The 16,154-nt window shown below is 43.2% G+C and overlaps 1 protein-coding gene across 11 annotated transcripts in view; it reads left to right on the forward strand.

Annotated features, from left to right (window-relative positions):
- Positions 1-16,154, forward strand: part of SLC5A11 (solute carrier family 5 member 11) — a 76,500-nt gene that overhangs the window by 17,419 nt on the left and 42,927 nt on the right. For 10 of the 11 annotated variants that reach the window (XM_063796890.1, XM_024349806.3, XM_024349813.3 and 7 more), the window contains 3 exons: positions 7,058-7,162; positions 9,296-9,355; positions 15,496-15,600. In XM_063796890.1, coding sequence (XP_063652960.1) covers positions 7,058-7,162; positions 9,296-9,355; positions 15,496-15,600 — 270 coding nt within the window. Of the gene's footprint in view, positions 1-7,057; positions 7,163-9,295; positions 9,356-10,319; positions 11,869-15,495; positions 15,601-16,154 lie in introns of those variants that run through there. The other variant, XM_063796893.1, reaches the window with a different exon arrangement.

The following is a 16,154-nucleotide window of genomic DNA, read 5'->3' on the forward strand; positions in this document are numbered from 1 at the left end:
ATAATATATATAATTATATATTTATGTAATATATAGTTATATAATATATATAATTATATATTTATGTAATATATAGTTATATAATATATATAATTATATATTTATGTAATATATAGTTATATAATATATATAATTATATATTTATGTAATATATAGTTATATAATATATAATTTATATATTTATGTAATATATAGTTGTATAATATATATGATTTATATATTATATATAATATATATTATATATAATAAATATGTAAATATATATGTATAATCACAACCTTAAATAGAAAACCAGTACCATTTGCTCTACATAGAAAAGCAGGGAATCATAAAAATAAAATTTAAAAATGTGCTTTTCTCCTCTGGACTCATTCATGCAGCTGCATTTAGTTGGTGACTAGGCTAGGCAGAAGTCCAAGATGGCTTCATCCACATCTGGGGGGCTTTGGCAGGGGTCACTGGAATACTGGGACCTCATTTTCTCCCTATTCTCTTTCATCATTCAGTGGCCTAGCCCAGGGTTTTGTGGTTTTTCTTGCTGTTGTTTTTGTTTTTGTTTTAACCAGGTAGCTGAATTCCAAGAGGGCAAAAATGAAAGCTACTAGGCTGTTAAGGTCTTGGCCTGGAAGTCATACAGTGTCACTTCTACCACATTCTGTTGGTTAAAGTAAATTACAGGCCAGCGCAGTTTCTGTATGGGCCATGTGGAAAAGTCACATTTCAACGGTGTCATTGGGAAAGGCAGAGTAAAGAGCTTCAAAAATTCTCTCCTCCATAAAAGCTATGAGAAGTGAAGCCAAAAAAAAAAAATTGTCAAAATCAACTTTTTCAGAACTCTGGGGATTAACCACATGCTGCAATAATTCAGGAAGCATTTATTCAAGAAAAACAGCTGGGTCTCAGAAAAAAACAGTGAGCTTTGGCCCTGTTTCCATCTCTCTCTCTTTAGCTGTGTTGTAGCCTTGGGAAACCACCAGCCTAGAAGCAACTGAAGAGGTCAGAACGGGATTAGAACTCTTTCAAAACTCCATTCTCTAAAAAAGGTCACTGTTTTACTTGTCACCTGTTCCCTGGAAAGCCCCACCTGCTGGGCTCATCTTTATTTGACCTTACGTAGAACTCATTCAGTGTGAATAGCCTTTTCCCTAGACACATTTGTAGAAAAACAATCAGTGGTAATTGTTTAACATTGCAGCTGTGGCAATAACAGTTTGGCAAATAATATTCTAGTAAAACAACTTAAATAGAAATGTTGGGAAGTGAGATGCACATAGGGTGCTTTGAAAAACTCAGACGTATTTCTGGGAATCTAGAAGGCCATGTGCATAGGCCCACACACATGCTTAGAAAAGTCCCGAGAAAGCCCTAAGCTCTTGCCTCTGGCTGACCTTGAGGCTCTGCACAAGCAGGAAGTGAAGGCTAAGGCAGGGTTATAAGCTGGGAGAATTGCAAAGACTGGGAAAATTATTGGTTTCAGGGATTTAAGAAAATGTCTGTTCAGTCATTAGCTACCTAATAAACTGAGCATAGATTTTGGTGGCCACACATGATAAAGAATTCAGACTTTATAAACTTAATTTAAGAAAGTCATGAAACAAACAATAGAAGCAGCAACAACAGCAAGAATGAATAGAAGAGACAACAATAAACCCTGAAGAGTCAGGAATTATCAGGTTTCTAGAGTTACCAGTGACATTATTTTAAATGTCCACCTTTAACAAAAAATTATAAGGCATGCAAAAAAAAAACCCAAGAAAGTATGGTCCATACACAGGGGAGAAAAAGCAGTCAATAGAAAGTGTCCCTGAAGAAGGCCAGATGTTATATTCACTAAACAAAGGCCTTAAATCAGCAATTTTAACTATATCCAAAAAACACACACAAAAGCCATGTCTTGAAGACTAAAGAAAAGTATGAGAACAATGTTTAACCAAACAGAATATATCATTAAAGAGATAGATTTTTTTTAAGTAGAAATTATGGAGTTGGAAAGTAACAATAAGTGAAATAACATACTCACTAGAGGGGTTCAACAACAGATTTGAGCAGGCAAAAAAAATGTATCTGTGAAATTGAAGATAGATTAATTGAGATTATGAAGTCTGAGGAACAGAAAAAAAATGAAGAGAAACAGAGTCTCAGAGATCTGTGGGACATGATTAAGCATAATTAACATACACATAATTGAAGTTCCAGAGGGGAGGAGAGAGAGAGAAAGGGGCAGAAAGAATAATAAAAGAAATAGTGGTTTAAAATAGACTAAATTTTATTAACAATATTAATCTACACATCCAAGAAATATAATAAACTGCAGTAGAAGAAATTCAAAGAGACTCAAATCTAAATACATCAAAATCAAACTGTCAAAAGTCAAAGATTCTTGAAAGCAGCAAGAGAGGAGCAATCCATTACATACAGGAAGTCTTCGGCTGGGCACAGTGGCTCACGCCTGTAATCCCAGCACTTTGGGAGGCCAAAGCAGGCCGATCACTTGAGGTCAGGAGTTTGAAACCAGCCTGGCCAACCTGGTGAAACCCCGTCTCTACTTACAAAAAATTAGCCGGGCGTAGTGGTTCATGCCTGTAATCCCAGCTACTCAGGAGGCTGAGGCAGGAGAATTGCTTGAACCTGGGAGGCAGAGGTTGCAGTGAGCTGAGACTGAGCCACTGCACTCCAGCCTGGGTGACAGAGTGAGACTCCATCTCAAAAAAAGAAAAGTCTTCAATAAGATTATCAGCTGGTTTTTCATCAGAAACCATGGAAGCTCAAAGTACTAAAAGAAAAAGGCTACCAACCAAAACTTATATAGAGCAAAACTATCCTTTGAAAAAGGGGGAAATGTATACATTCCTAGACTTTTTTCTTTTAATGAGAAAATTCACTGGTAGAAGACCTACCCTATAAGAAATTCTAAAGGTAATCCTTCAGGCTGAAATAAAGACATCAGAGAGTAACTTGAGTCTACATGAAAAAAATAAAGAGCACCGGTGAAGGTAACTATGTAAGTAAATATAACATACAGTATAAATTGGTTTTTGATTGTAACTCTCTTTTTCTTCTCTCTAATTTAAAAGACAGTTGCATAAATAGCATAAAAGGTAAGTTGCTAATAATCCAAAATTGATTTTTATAAGATGTTAATTATAATCCTCAGAGCAATCACTAAGAAAGTAATTTTAGAAAATAGTAACAGAAACTATTGATTTAATAAAGGAATTTAAATGGCATACTAGATAATATCTAGCACAAAAGGCAATGGAGGAATAGAAGAATAAGAAGGACACTAGACATATATTAATTGCATGGCAATATGGCATATGTAAATTCTACTTTACCAGTATTACATTAATTTAAATGGATTAAACACTCCAATCAAAAGGCAGAGAATGGATTTGTTTTTTTAATGTGATCCAACTGTATGTTGTCTACAAGAGATATACTTAGATCAAAGATACAAATAGGGCTGGGCATGGTGACTCAAACCTGTAATCCCAGCACTTTGGGAGGCCAAGATGAGTGGATCACTTGAACTCAGGAGTTCAAGACCAACCTGGGTAACATGGTGAAACTCCACCTCTACCAAAAATGCACATGTGCCTGTAGTCCCAGCTACTCAGGGAAGCTGAGGTGGGAGGATCACTTGAGCCCGGGAGGTGGAGGTAGCAGTGAGCCAAGATCACATCACTGCACAGCAGCCTGGGCAACAGTGAGATCCTGTCTAAAAAAAAAAAAAAAAAAAAGATACAAATGAATGAAAGTAAAAGTAAAAGGATGGAAAAAGCCTGTTTAACCAAACACAATATATTTCAAATATGTTGAAAGTAAAAAGATGGAAAAATATATACCATACAAACAGTAACCAGAAAAAAGCAGGAGTGGCTATACTAATACCAGACAAAATAGACTTTAAGATAAACATTGTTACTAGAGACAAAAAAGAAAATTACATAATGATAAAAGGGTCAATCCCTCAAGGAGACATAACAATTATAAACATAATTGCACCTAACAACAGACTCCCAATATATATGAAGCAAAAACTGACAGAATGAAGGGAGAAGTAGACAATTCAAACACTAATAATTGGTGACTTTAATATCTCATTTTCAATAATGTATGGAAAAACAAAATAAGATCAACAAGAAAATAGAAGACATGAACAACACTATAAACCAACTGACCTAACAGACATATATAAAATAATTCATCCAACAACAGCAAAATACCTATTCATCTTAAGTGCACATGGAACATTCTCCAGAATAGACTGTCTGTTAAGCCATAAATAAATCTCAAGAAATTTAAAATGACTGAAATAATACAAAGTGTGTTGTCTATCCACAGTGGAATGAAATTATAAATAAATAACTTTGGAAAATTCCCAAATACATATCAATTAAACAACACACTTCTAAATAACCGATGGGCCAAAGAAGAAATCACAAGACAAATTAGAAAATACTTTGAGATTACTGAAAATGAAAACAGCATACTAAAACTTATGGGATCCAGCTAAAGCAGTGCTTAGAAGAAAACTTACACCACAATGCCCATATTAAAAAGGAAGAAAGATGTCAAACCAATTACCTCATCTTTTACATTAAGAAACTAAAAAAGAGGGGCAAATTAAACCCAAAGCAAGCAGACAGAAGAAAATAACAAAGATTAGAGTGGAGGTAAACAAAATGTAGAATAGAAAACTATTAGAGGAAATCACAAAAATCAAAAGTTTGTTCTTTGAAAACATCAACAAAATTGACCAATTTCTACCTAGATTAAGAAGAGCAAGACAGAAGATGCAAATTAATAAAATTAGAAATGAAGAAGGGGGAATTTCCATCAACATTATGGAAATTAAATATAGTTATAAGGAAATGCTGTGAGCAATTATATGCAAAAAATTAAACAACCTACATGAAATGAACAAATTCCTAGACACAGAGTACCAAAACTGACTCAAGTAGAAATAGAAAACCTGAATTATATCTATAAAAAGTAAAGACAGGCCAAGCACGGTGGCTCACCCCTATAATCCTAGCACTTTGGGAGGCTGAAGAGGGCGAATCACCTGAACTCAGGAGTTTGAGACCACCCTGGGCAACACGGTGAAACCCCATTTCTACTAAAATACAAAACATTAGCTGGTTGTGGTGGCATGTGCTTGTAATCCCGGCTACTCAGGAGACTGAGATAGGAGAATCACTTGAACCCAGGAAGCAGAGTTTGCAGTGAGCTGAGATGGCACCATTGCATTCCAGCCTGGGTGACAAAGCGAGACTCCATTTCAAAAAAAAAAAAAAAAAGTAAAGACAGTGAATTAGTAATCACAAAACTTCTCACAAAGAAAAAGACCAAGCACCAAGGATCAAGATGGCTTCAACGATAAACTCTTCCAAACATTTCTAGAAAAATTAACACAAATCCTTTACAGATTCTTCCAAAAAAAAAAAAAATTAGAGGCCGGGTGTGGTGGCTCATGCCTGTAATCCCAGCACTTTGGGAGGCCAAGGTGGGCAGATCACGAGGTCGGGAGACCCAGACCATCCTGGCAAACACGGTGAAACCCCGTCTCCACTAAAAATACAAAAAAAAAAAAAAAAAAAAAATTAGCCGGGCATGGTGGCGGGCGCCTGTAGTCCCAGCTACTCGGGAGGCTGAGGCAGGAGAATGGCATGAACCTGGGGGATGGAGCTTGCAGTGAGCTGAGATCACGCCACTGCACTCCAGCCTGGGAGACAGCAAGACTCCGTCTCAAAAAAAGAAAAAAAAGAGACTCACACTTCTCAATTTGAAAACTTACTACAAAGCTACAGTAATCAAAAGAATGTGATACTGACAGAAGGATAAACATGAAATCCATGAAATAGAATTTGATAAGAAGCAGAGACAGGAAAGTCAATAAGGAGGTAAAATGGCTCTTTCACAATTCTCTCTCCTCTCTTCTCTTCCTTCACCCTTCTCCTCCTCCTTTCCTTCCTCCTCCTCCTCTTTTTCTTCTCGTTCCCTCCTTTCCCCTCCTCACTGGATCTGCCTTTTTTTTTTTTGAGACCGAGTCTCCGTCGTCCAGGCTGGAGTGCAGTGGCGCAATCTCGGCTCGTTGCAACCTCCACCTCCCGGGCTCGAGCGATTCTCCTGCCTCAGCCTCCTGAGTAGCTGGGATTATAGGCATGTGCCACCACGCTCAGCTAACTTTTGTATTTTTAGTGGAGACGGGGTTTCACCATGTTGGCCAGGCTGGTCTGAAACGCCTGGCCTCAAGTGATCCACCTGCCTCAGCCTCCCAAAGTGCTGGGATTACAAACGTGAGCCAGAGCGCCCGGCTGGACCTGCCTTTCTGTGCAGGTCTCCATTCTCCCCTGTCTCTGAACTGGCAGTGATGAGCAGCACAGGGTGAAACATGCCTCCACACCACTCCCTCACCCCCAGCGCACACACACCTCCCTGGTTCAACATCTCCAGTCCAAGGGACCCGCAGAGACGGTGTCCCCGTTCCAAATTCCCAGGAAAGAGAATATAATTTGCTCAGCTTGGGCCAGGTACCCAGGCCTGTCCAGCCCAATCAATTGAGACCAGGGAGACCAGGGATTGGCATCATCAAGCACAGCACTAGCCATTTAGTGCTATACCAAGAAGACTGTCTACTTTGATAAGTAAGAAGCAGATCTGGGGGAGTAACACAGGCTTCCTGATTCTCATCATGAATCACTTTCTACATTACCTGTCACCTTCTTTCCCGACCCCCGACCCCCGCAGGGATACTGCATATAGTTGTTGAAGCTGTGCACTGCACAAACCTAGAGGGTGCAATCTGCATTTTAGGCCCTGTAGTCCTGAATATTTATTCTACCAATTTCTGACAGGTGGGCTCTGACCAAGTAAGAGTCTTGGGGAAGAAGAATCTCATTCTAATGTAAACAAAAATGCCAGATAGGCTAGGGGTGGCCCCGCCTTCCTCCACTTCTCTTCTCTGTCCCTTTGGAGCATGGAAAGAATTGGGGGTGGGGAGCAGGTACCCTTGACTTTGTCTCCAAGATCTGACCCGTCCATCTCCCCACAGGTGGGTGCATCCTTGTTTGCCAGCAATGTTGGAAGTGGACATTTCATTGGCCTGGCAGGGTCAGGTGCTGCTACGGGCATTTCTGTATCAGCTTATGAACTTAATGTAAGTATTTTACCTAGGGCATAGATGACATCTTACCTCTACCTAACAGGTAGATCTCAGGGGAAAATTGTGTGAATGCCCTGCACTTTAAAAATAGAATGGTGGGGCCAGGCGCGGTGGCTCACGCCTGTAATCTCAGCACTTTGGGAGGCCAAGGCAGGTGGATCACCTAAGGTCAGGAGTTCGAGACCAGCCTGGCCAACGTGGCGAAACCCCGTCTCTACTAAAAATACAAAAAATTAGCCGAGTGTAATGGCGGGCGCCGTAATCCCAGCTACTCGGGAGGCTGAGTTAGGAGAATCATCTGAACCCGGGAAGCGGAGGTTGCAGTGAGCAGAGATTGCACTTCTGAGTGCCAGCCTGGGCGACAAGAGTGAAACTCCGTCCCCCTCCCCACAAAAAACAAAACAAAACAAAACAAAAAACCACACACACACACACACAAACCCAAAAAACACACACACAAAACAATAGTGGGTTGGGCGTGATGGCTCAGGCCTGTAATCCCAGCACTTTGGGAGGCCGAGGTGGGCGGATCTTTTGAGGTCAGGAGTTTGAGACCAGCCTGGCCAACATGGTGAGACTCCATCTTTACTAAAAATACAAAAATTAGCCAGGCTTGGTGGTGCATGCCTGTAATCCTAGCTACTCAGGAGGCTGAGGCAGGAGAATCACTTGAACCTGGGAGACAGAGGCTGCAGTGAGGTGAGATTGTAACACTGCACTTCAGCCTGGGCGACAGAGTGAGACTCTGTCTCACAAAAAAAAAAAAAAAAAAAAAAGGTGTGTGAAGAGGAGGGCTCAGATTCCTGTCCTAGAGATGCAGAAGAAAGATGGTGAAGACTGAAGCATATTTCTGTGTACTTTAGACGTCAATCGGCCATCGCAAAAATTTTACAGCTCAGTAGTTTTTGACTTTGTTTGCTACCTCTGAGATACTCAAGGGATAAGATACACTCTCGTATATAGCAGGGCTCATTTGGGATATGACTTTTACTGGGGTCAGGGCAGGGAGGGGATTATTAATAATGATCATTGCCTTCATAATGTCCAATATTTTTTGGATGCTTATTCTATGCCAGGAACAGACTTTGATATGTTACATATGCTATCACATTATAGGATTCACTTACAAATTAGACCCACACTGCCTGGGTTTACATTCTTGCTCCAACACGTATAAACTTCAGCAGCAAGTTGCTTTTTGTGTGACCTTGGGTGGCAAGTGTTATTTCTGCTTGTTTGTTTTGTTTTGTTTTTTTGAGACAGGGTCTCGCTCTGTCGCCCAAGCTGGAGTGCAGTGGTGTGGTCATGGCTCACTGCAACCTCCACCTCTCAGGCTCAAACCGTCCTCCCACTTCAGCCTCCCAAGTAGCTGGGACCACAGGTGCACGCCACCATGCCTAGCTAATTTTCATATTTTTTTGTAGAGACGGGAATTTCACTATGTTACTCAGGTTGGTCTTAAACTCCTGGGTGCAAGCGATCCACTGGCTTCTGCCTGCCAAAGTGCTGGGATTACAGGCATGACTCACCGCACCCAGCTGGGCAAGTTTCTTAACCTCTCTGAGCCTCATGTACATAATAGGCATATTAATGGTACCTGTTATGTAGAACCATTATGAGGGTCAAATGAATTAATGCTTGTAAAGGGTGCAGAGAGGCGCCTGGCATATAGTACTCATTAAGTATCATCTTCCTGATTTCCTTGCAACCACTTAGTGAGGCACTGATATGCCCATTTTCCAGGTGAGAAAAATGAGTCTCAGAGACCTGTGTTAACTCTTGTGGTCATCTTTGAACCCAGGTCTGCCTGCTGTCATGGCCTTGTTTTAATCACTGCTGAGGAGGGGAGGGGGCACAACTGGATGAAGCAATGACGTGACGTTTAGGAGACACAGAACTAGGAAGCATCGCAAAGGCCTTCTTTTTCCACTCTCCTCTTCCTTCCCGAATCCCTTCCCCATGTTAAAAAAGGAAATTTGAAGGCCAGCACAGGTGAACCACTCAGCGAGTAAGAGACTACACCAGAGGTGGAGTTCAGACCAGGCTGCCTCAGGGCGCAGAGGGAAATCCAAATGGGTACCTTGTTGTGAGCTGGGGGCCAAGTCCTGACTGTGTTTTCTTGAGCAGGGCTTGTTTTCTGTGCTGATGTTGGCCTGGATCTTCCTCCCCATCTACATTGCTGGTCAGGTGAGTCGGGGGACATTGGGATGCTGTAGAATTGAAAGATGCTTTGGGAATCTCAGCCCTGCAGTCCCTCCCTCATCCCGCCATCCCTCCCTCCTGCCCATGGTCATGTATCAGATTGCCACTCAGAGGCCCCAGTAAAGGGGAGGGATGATCCACAGGTGAGACAATGAGGAACCCAGTCCATAGCACTTCCCGCCAGTACCCAACATCCAAGGCACACAGAAGGCATTTGGAGGTTGGAAAAAATATGGGCCCCAAAATTTTAAATACCAAAACACAAATGTAAAGCTCACAATCTCTTTTAAATGTTTAAATCACAACAGGTTTCTGCTATATTTTTTTGAGACAGGGTCTGGCTCTGTCCCCAGGATGGAATGCAGTGGTGCAGTCTTGGCTCACCTGGTCTCACCAGCCTCCCCAGCAGCTAGGACCACAGATGCAAGCCACCACACCCAGCTAATTTTTGTATTTTTTTTTTTTAGTAGAAAATACAAAAATCCTGCCATGTTACCCAGGCTGGTCTCGAACTCCTGGGCTCAAGTGATCTGCACACCTCAGCCTCCCAATCTGAGTAGCTGGAATTACAGGCATAAGCCACTATGCCCAGCCAATGTTTCTGCTTTTTGCTAAAAAATAAAAATAAAAATAAAAGTATATAGCTTATGCCTGTAATCCTAGCACTTTGGGAGGCCAAGGCAGGCAGATCACTTGAGCCTAGGAGTTTGAGACCAGGCTGGGCAACATGGTGAAAACCTGTCTCTACTAAAAAAATACAAAAATTAACCAGGCATGGTGGTAAGCACCCGTAATCCCAGCTACTCAGGAGGCTGAGGAGCCATGAGAATTGCTTGAGCCTGGGAGGCAGAGGATGCAGTGAGCTGAGATCACACCACTGCACTCCAGCCTGTATGACAGAGCGAGACCCTGTCTCAATCATATATATATATATATTTTTTTTTAAACCATATATATATTTTAAAATCAAGTATATGATTCAGTGATTTTTTTCTTCCTTTGCACACAAAACTATAATAATTGAGCTATTTCTGACTGGTACAAAATGTCAACATTTTAGTTACAAAATAATGCTACTTTTGACTCTTTGAAAAGCATTTTTTTGTGGGTTTTTTTTTTTTTTTTTGACAGAGTTTTGCTCTTGCCCAGGCTGGAGTGCAATGGTGTGATCTCGGCTCACTGCAAACCTCTGCCTCCCGGTTTCAAGCAATTCTCCTGCCTCAGCCTCACAAGTAGCTGGGATTACAGGCGCCCACCACCACCCCCAGCTAATTTTTGTATTTTTAGTAGAGATGGGGTTTCACCATGTTGGCCAGGCTGGTCTGGAACCCCTGACCTTGTGATCCACCCACCTCGTAATCCTCCCAAAGTGCTGGGATTAAAGGCCTGAGCCATCATGCCTGGCCTGAAAAGCAGTTTTTAAAAAATCATCTATGATCTCACTGGCAGCATTGTATCATTCATACTTTCTAACCTTCATTCTGTTCTAGATGTTCTATTGCACATGGCAAGATCACACAATATCACAGTGTTGTTCATAAAGCAATAACTGATTTTAGCTTTTTACTATGGAAATGTTAAAAAAATATGCAAAGTAGGCTGGGCATGGTGGCTCAGGTATGTAATCCCAGCACTTTGGGAGGCCGAGTTGGGTGGATTGCTTCAGGCCAGGAGTTGGAGACCAGCCTGGGCAACATGGCAAAATCCCATCTCTACCAAAAATACAAAAATTAGCTGGGTGTGGTGACGCACACCTATAGTCTCAGATACTCAGGAGGCTGAGGCAGGAGGATTAGGATCACTTGAGACTGGTAGGTTGAGGCTACAGTGAGCCATAATTGTACCACAGCACTCCAGTCTGGGGGACAGAATGAGACCCTGTCTCCAACACACACACACACACACACACACACACACACACACAAGTAGAAAAAGCTTAGGAATCAGAAATCATGTTAAAAATCCTTCTGGCTGGATGCAGTGGCTCATGCCTGTAATCCCTGCACTTTGGGAGGCCATGCGGGGAGAATCACTTGAGTCCAGGATTTCAAGACCAGCCTGGGCAACAGAGCAAGACCTCGTCTCTACTAAAATTTTTTTTTAAATTAGCCGGGCCTGGTGGCGAGTGCCTGTGGTCCCAGCTACTCCAGAGGCTGAAGTGGGAGGAACACTTGAGCCCAGGAGTTGGAAGCTGCAGTGAGCTATGATCATGCCACTGCAGTCTAGCCTGAGTCACAGAGAATAGTTCAATTCTGTATTAAGGGCAGGGATATATGGGTAAGTAACCTCCCTTGGAGGTAATCCCAAAAGTCTAAAAGCAAGACCTTTGGTGAGCAGGGGGCCTGGGTCTGCTCCTGACCCCTGTGGCTAGCTCCCTTGTAGACACAGCATCTGAGGTATAACAGCACTGGGCTGGAAATGAAGCTCTCCGAGTCAAGGCATCAAGAAAGTTATTGAGCACCTACTACAGGAAGGCATATATGATGGTAGAGATGCAGGTGAGTGAATATTTAGGGTTTCCAGACATTCTCACCTGATGGCTTCCATGTTCTCTGGCAAACAGAAGATGATGTCATCAGCTGAGAGTGAGAAAGGAACTTGCTTTAGGTTGAGAAGATGCAAAGTTTGTTTTTGTTTTGTTTTGTTTTGTTTGTTTTGAGATGGAGTCTCGCTCTGTCACCCAGGCTGCAGTGCAGTGGCACAATCTTGGCTCACTGCAGTCTCCACCTCCCAGGTTCAAGCAATTCTCTGCCTCAGCCTCCCGAGTAGCTGGGATTACAGGCGCCTACCACCACGCCCAGCTAATTTTTGTATCTTTAGTAGAGACGGGGTTTCACCATGTTGGTCAGGCTGGTCTCGAACTCCTGACCTCGTGCGCCTCAGCCTCCCAAAGTGCTGGGATTACAGGCATGAGCCACTGCACCAGCCAGATAGCCAGATGCAAAGATCTGAAATGGCTGCAGTAGTTGTTTGTAATAGAAAAACCTGGGAACAACCACCATGTCCATTAATAAGGAACTGGACAGCCGGGCTATACCATTTCATGCTGTGACAAGGGATGAAGTCCACAGAGGTTTGCTGATCTCCAAGCTATTGTTAAATAAGAAAATAAAATCTCCTAGATCTAGACATCCTTTGGGCAATATCTTACACTTATACAAAGGAGAGGTTAAACCCATCCTAGATAATAAATGCCAAAGTGTTGAGAAAAGTTCAAAAGCTACCCAATTTGTTTTTATTAGGACATGAAATAAACATTCAGAAAAGCAATAAAACACACACAAAAAAAACAAACACAAAAGTGCAGCTTGACAAATTATTGTAAAAGGAACACCCACATCAAGACAGAAAACATAATGTCAGCCAGGTGCGGTCGCTCACGCCTGTAATCCCAGCACTTTGGGAGGCTGAGGCAGGCAGATCACTTGAGGTCAGGAGTTCAAGACCAGCCTGGCCAACATGGTGAAACCCTGTCTCTACTAAAAATACAAAAATTAGCCAGATGTGGTGGCGGGTGCCTGTAGTTCCAGCTACTCGGGAGGCTGAAGTGGGAGAATTGCTTGAACCCAGGAGGTGGAGTTAAAGTAAGCCAATATCACACTACTTAACTTCTGCCTGGGTGACAGAGTGAGACTCTGTCAGAAGGAAAGGAAAGGAAAGAAGGAAAGGAAAGGAAAGGAAAGGGGAAAGGGGAAAAGGGAAAGGGAAAGGAGAAGAAGGAAGGAAGAGAGGAAGGAAGGAATGGAGAGAGGGAGGGAAGGAGGAAGGAAGGAAGGAAGGAAGGAAGGAAGGAAGGAAGGAAGGAAATATTATGTCCCCTGCAAGCCTTTAGAAAATCACAATGCTGGCTGGGCACAGTGGCTCAGGGCCATAATCTCAGCTCTTTGGGAGGCTGTGGTGGGAGGATTGCTTGAAGCCAGGAGTTTGAGACCAGCCTGGGCAACACAGTGAGACCCCCATCTCTACAAAAACAATTAAAATAAAGAATTAGCTGAGACTGGTGGTGTGCACCTTTAGTCCCAGCTAGTCAGGAGGCTGAGGCAAGAGGATGGGAGACTGAGGAGGAGGATTGATTGCTTGAACCCAGGCAATCAGGGCTGCAGTGAGCTATGATTGTACCACTGCACTCCAGCCTGGGTGACACGGTGAGACCCCATCTCTAAAAAAGAAAAATCACAATGCCTTCCCTTCTCCTTGGCTTTGCTGTTAAGTAATTACTCCCTTGCTTTTATTTACAGTTTTAATTCTGCATACCTGAACAATGCAGTTGAATTTTACTTTTTTTGGTGAAGGGTGGGTTATAGATAATTGAAAACTGGAGTAATTTTTTTTTTTTTTTTGAGGCAGAGTTTCGCTCTGCTGCCCAGGCTGGAGTGCAGTGGCATGATCTCAGCTCACTGCAACATCTGCCTCCTGGGTTCATGCAATTCTCCTCCCTCAACCTCCCAAGTAGCTGGGATTACAGGTGCACACCACCACGCCCGACTACTTTTTGTATTTTTAGTAGAGATGGGGTTTCCCCATGTTGGCCAGGCTGTTCTTGAACTCCTGGCCTCAGGTGATCCACCCACCTCAGCCTCCCAAAGTGCTGGGATTACAGGTGCGAGCCACCGCACCCAGCTTGGAGTAATATTCTTTAGTTACATGTAGCTGATGTGTTAATTTTCATTGCTATGCGGTATCGTGTAGTGTGACTCACATTCCAATATATTTATCCATTCTGTTGCACATGGGCGTTTAAGTTGCTCCCAGTATTGGTCTATGATAGACAGCACTGCTGTGAACATTTTTCTAAATGTGTTCTTCTGCACATAGACAAGCATTGGTGGGAGAATCTACCTCTGAGTGGAATTTCTAGGTCATTGGATATGTTCATCTTTGGCTTTACAAGATACTGACAAACATTTTCCCAGAGTACTTCTATCCATTTATATTCCAACCAGCAGTGTATGAAAATTCCCTTTCCTGCAATTCAGCGTATCCTTGGTGACATTTTATATTCTCCAACTTAAAGATTCTTGTGAATTTGGTGCATGTGTAGTGATATCTCACTGCTTTTTAAAATTTTTTTGAGACGGAGTCTTGCTCTGTCGCTCAGGCTGGAGTGCAGTGGCGTGCCCTCAGCTCACTGCAACCTCCGCCTAACTGGGTTCAAGCGATTCTTGATTCTCCTGCCTCACCCCGTCCCCCACCACACACACACCGTCCCAGCAGCTGGGACTACAGCCACCATGCCCAGCTAATTTTTGTATTTTTAGTAGAGACGGGGTTTCGCCAAGTTGTCCAGGCTGGTCTTGAACTCTTGACCTCAGATGATCCTCCCACCTCACCTCCCAAAGTGCTGGGATTACAGGCCTGAGCCACCGCACCCGGCCATCTCACTGTTTTTAATTGGCAACTCTTTTTATACGTTTTCCGGCCATTTGGATTTCCTCTTTGAGGAAGTAACTTGTCTAGGACTTTTGTCCATTTTTCTATTAGGTTATATGTCTTTAAAAAAAAAATAGAGATGGGGTCTTACTATAGCAATAGAGATGTTGCCCAGGCTGGTCTTGAACTCCTGGGCTCAAGCAGTCCTCCCACCTTGGCCTCCTAAAGTGCTAGGATTACAGGTGTAAGCCATCGTGCATGGCCTCACAATTAAATCTATTATCCGCCTAGAATTTGTTTTTGTCTACCATATGTATATCTTTTGAGGCAGGGTCTCCCTGTCACTTAGGCTAGAGTGCAATGGCATGATCATGGCTCACTGCACCCGCAACCTCCTGAGCTCAGGCTCAAGTGATCCTTCCACCTCAGCCACCTGAGTAGCTGGGACTACAGGCGCCTGTCACCACCCATGACTAAATTTGTATTTTTTGTAGAAATGGGGTTTCACCATGTTGCCCAGTCTGGTCTCAAACTTCTGCACTCAAGTGATTCCCCTTGCCTTAGTCTCCCAAAGTGATGGGAACCAACTGTGCTGGGCCCCTCTCCTTCCTTCTTAAGTATCAGGTTGAGAATCCCAAGAAGACCATCTGTGCTCTGAGTTGCGGGGGCAGGAGCAGATGGGAAGGGCTTGTGTGGGGGGGTCACGTGCTGGTGGTGAAGTCCGCTGGTGGTGAAATCTCAGCTCTGGCCCTCAGGTCACCACGATGCCAGAATACCTACGGAAGCGCTTCGGTGGCATCAGAATCCCCATCATCCTGGCTGTACTCTACCTATTTATCTACATCTTCACCAAGATCTCGGTAAGACAGGGACACAGCCTGGCCTCACCCATGCAGCATGGGGAGAAGATAAGGCACAGATCATTGCTCAGGAGTGTCTCCTCGCTATCCCCTTTCTCCTCCTCTTTCATAGGCTGCAGGGAGATTAGAGGAAGATGGCATGGGGGGAGGTAAGCATGGACAGAGGGAATTGGGAGAAAATGGTTGGGTGCAGTGGCTCACGCCTGTAATCTCAGCACTTTGGGAGGCTGAGGCAGGTGTATCACTTGAGGTCAGGAGTTCGAGGCCAGTCTGGCCAACATGGCGAAACCCCATCTCTACCAGAAAATACGAAAATTAGCCAGGCGTGGTGGCTCATGCCTGTAGTCCCAGCTATTTGGGAGGCTGAGGCAGGAGAATTGCTTGAGCCCAGAAGGTGGAGGTTGCAGTGAGCCAAGATCATGCCACTGTACTGCAGCCTGGGTGAAAGAGCGAGACTCTGTGTCAAAAAAAAAGAAAAAAAAAAAAAAAGAAGAAATTGGGAGAAAAGGTAGAGGAAAGGAGGGAAGGACTTTCTCTCCTACTCCTGCCAAAGC

The sequence above is a fragment of the Pan troglodytes genome, chromosome 18 (assembly GCF_028858775.2).
Source record: "Pan troglodytes isolate AG18354 chromosome 18, NHGRI_mPanTro3-v2.0_pri, whole genome shotgun sequence".
NCBI classification, from domain to species: domain Eukaryota; kingdom Metazoa; phylum Chordata; class Mammalia; order Primates; family Hominidae; genus Pan; species Pan troglodytes.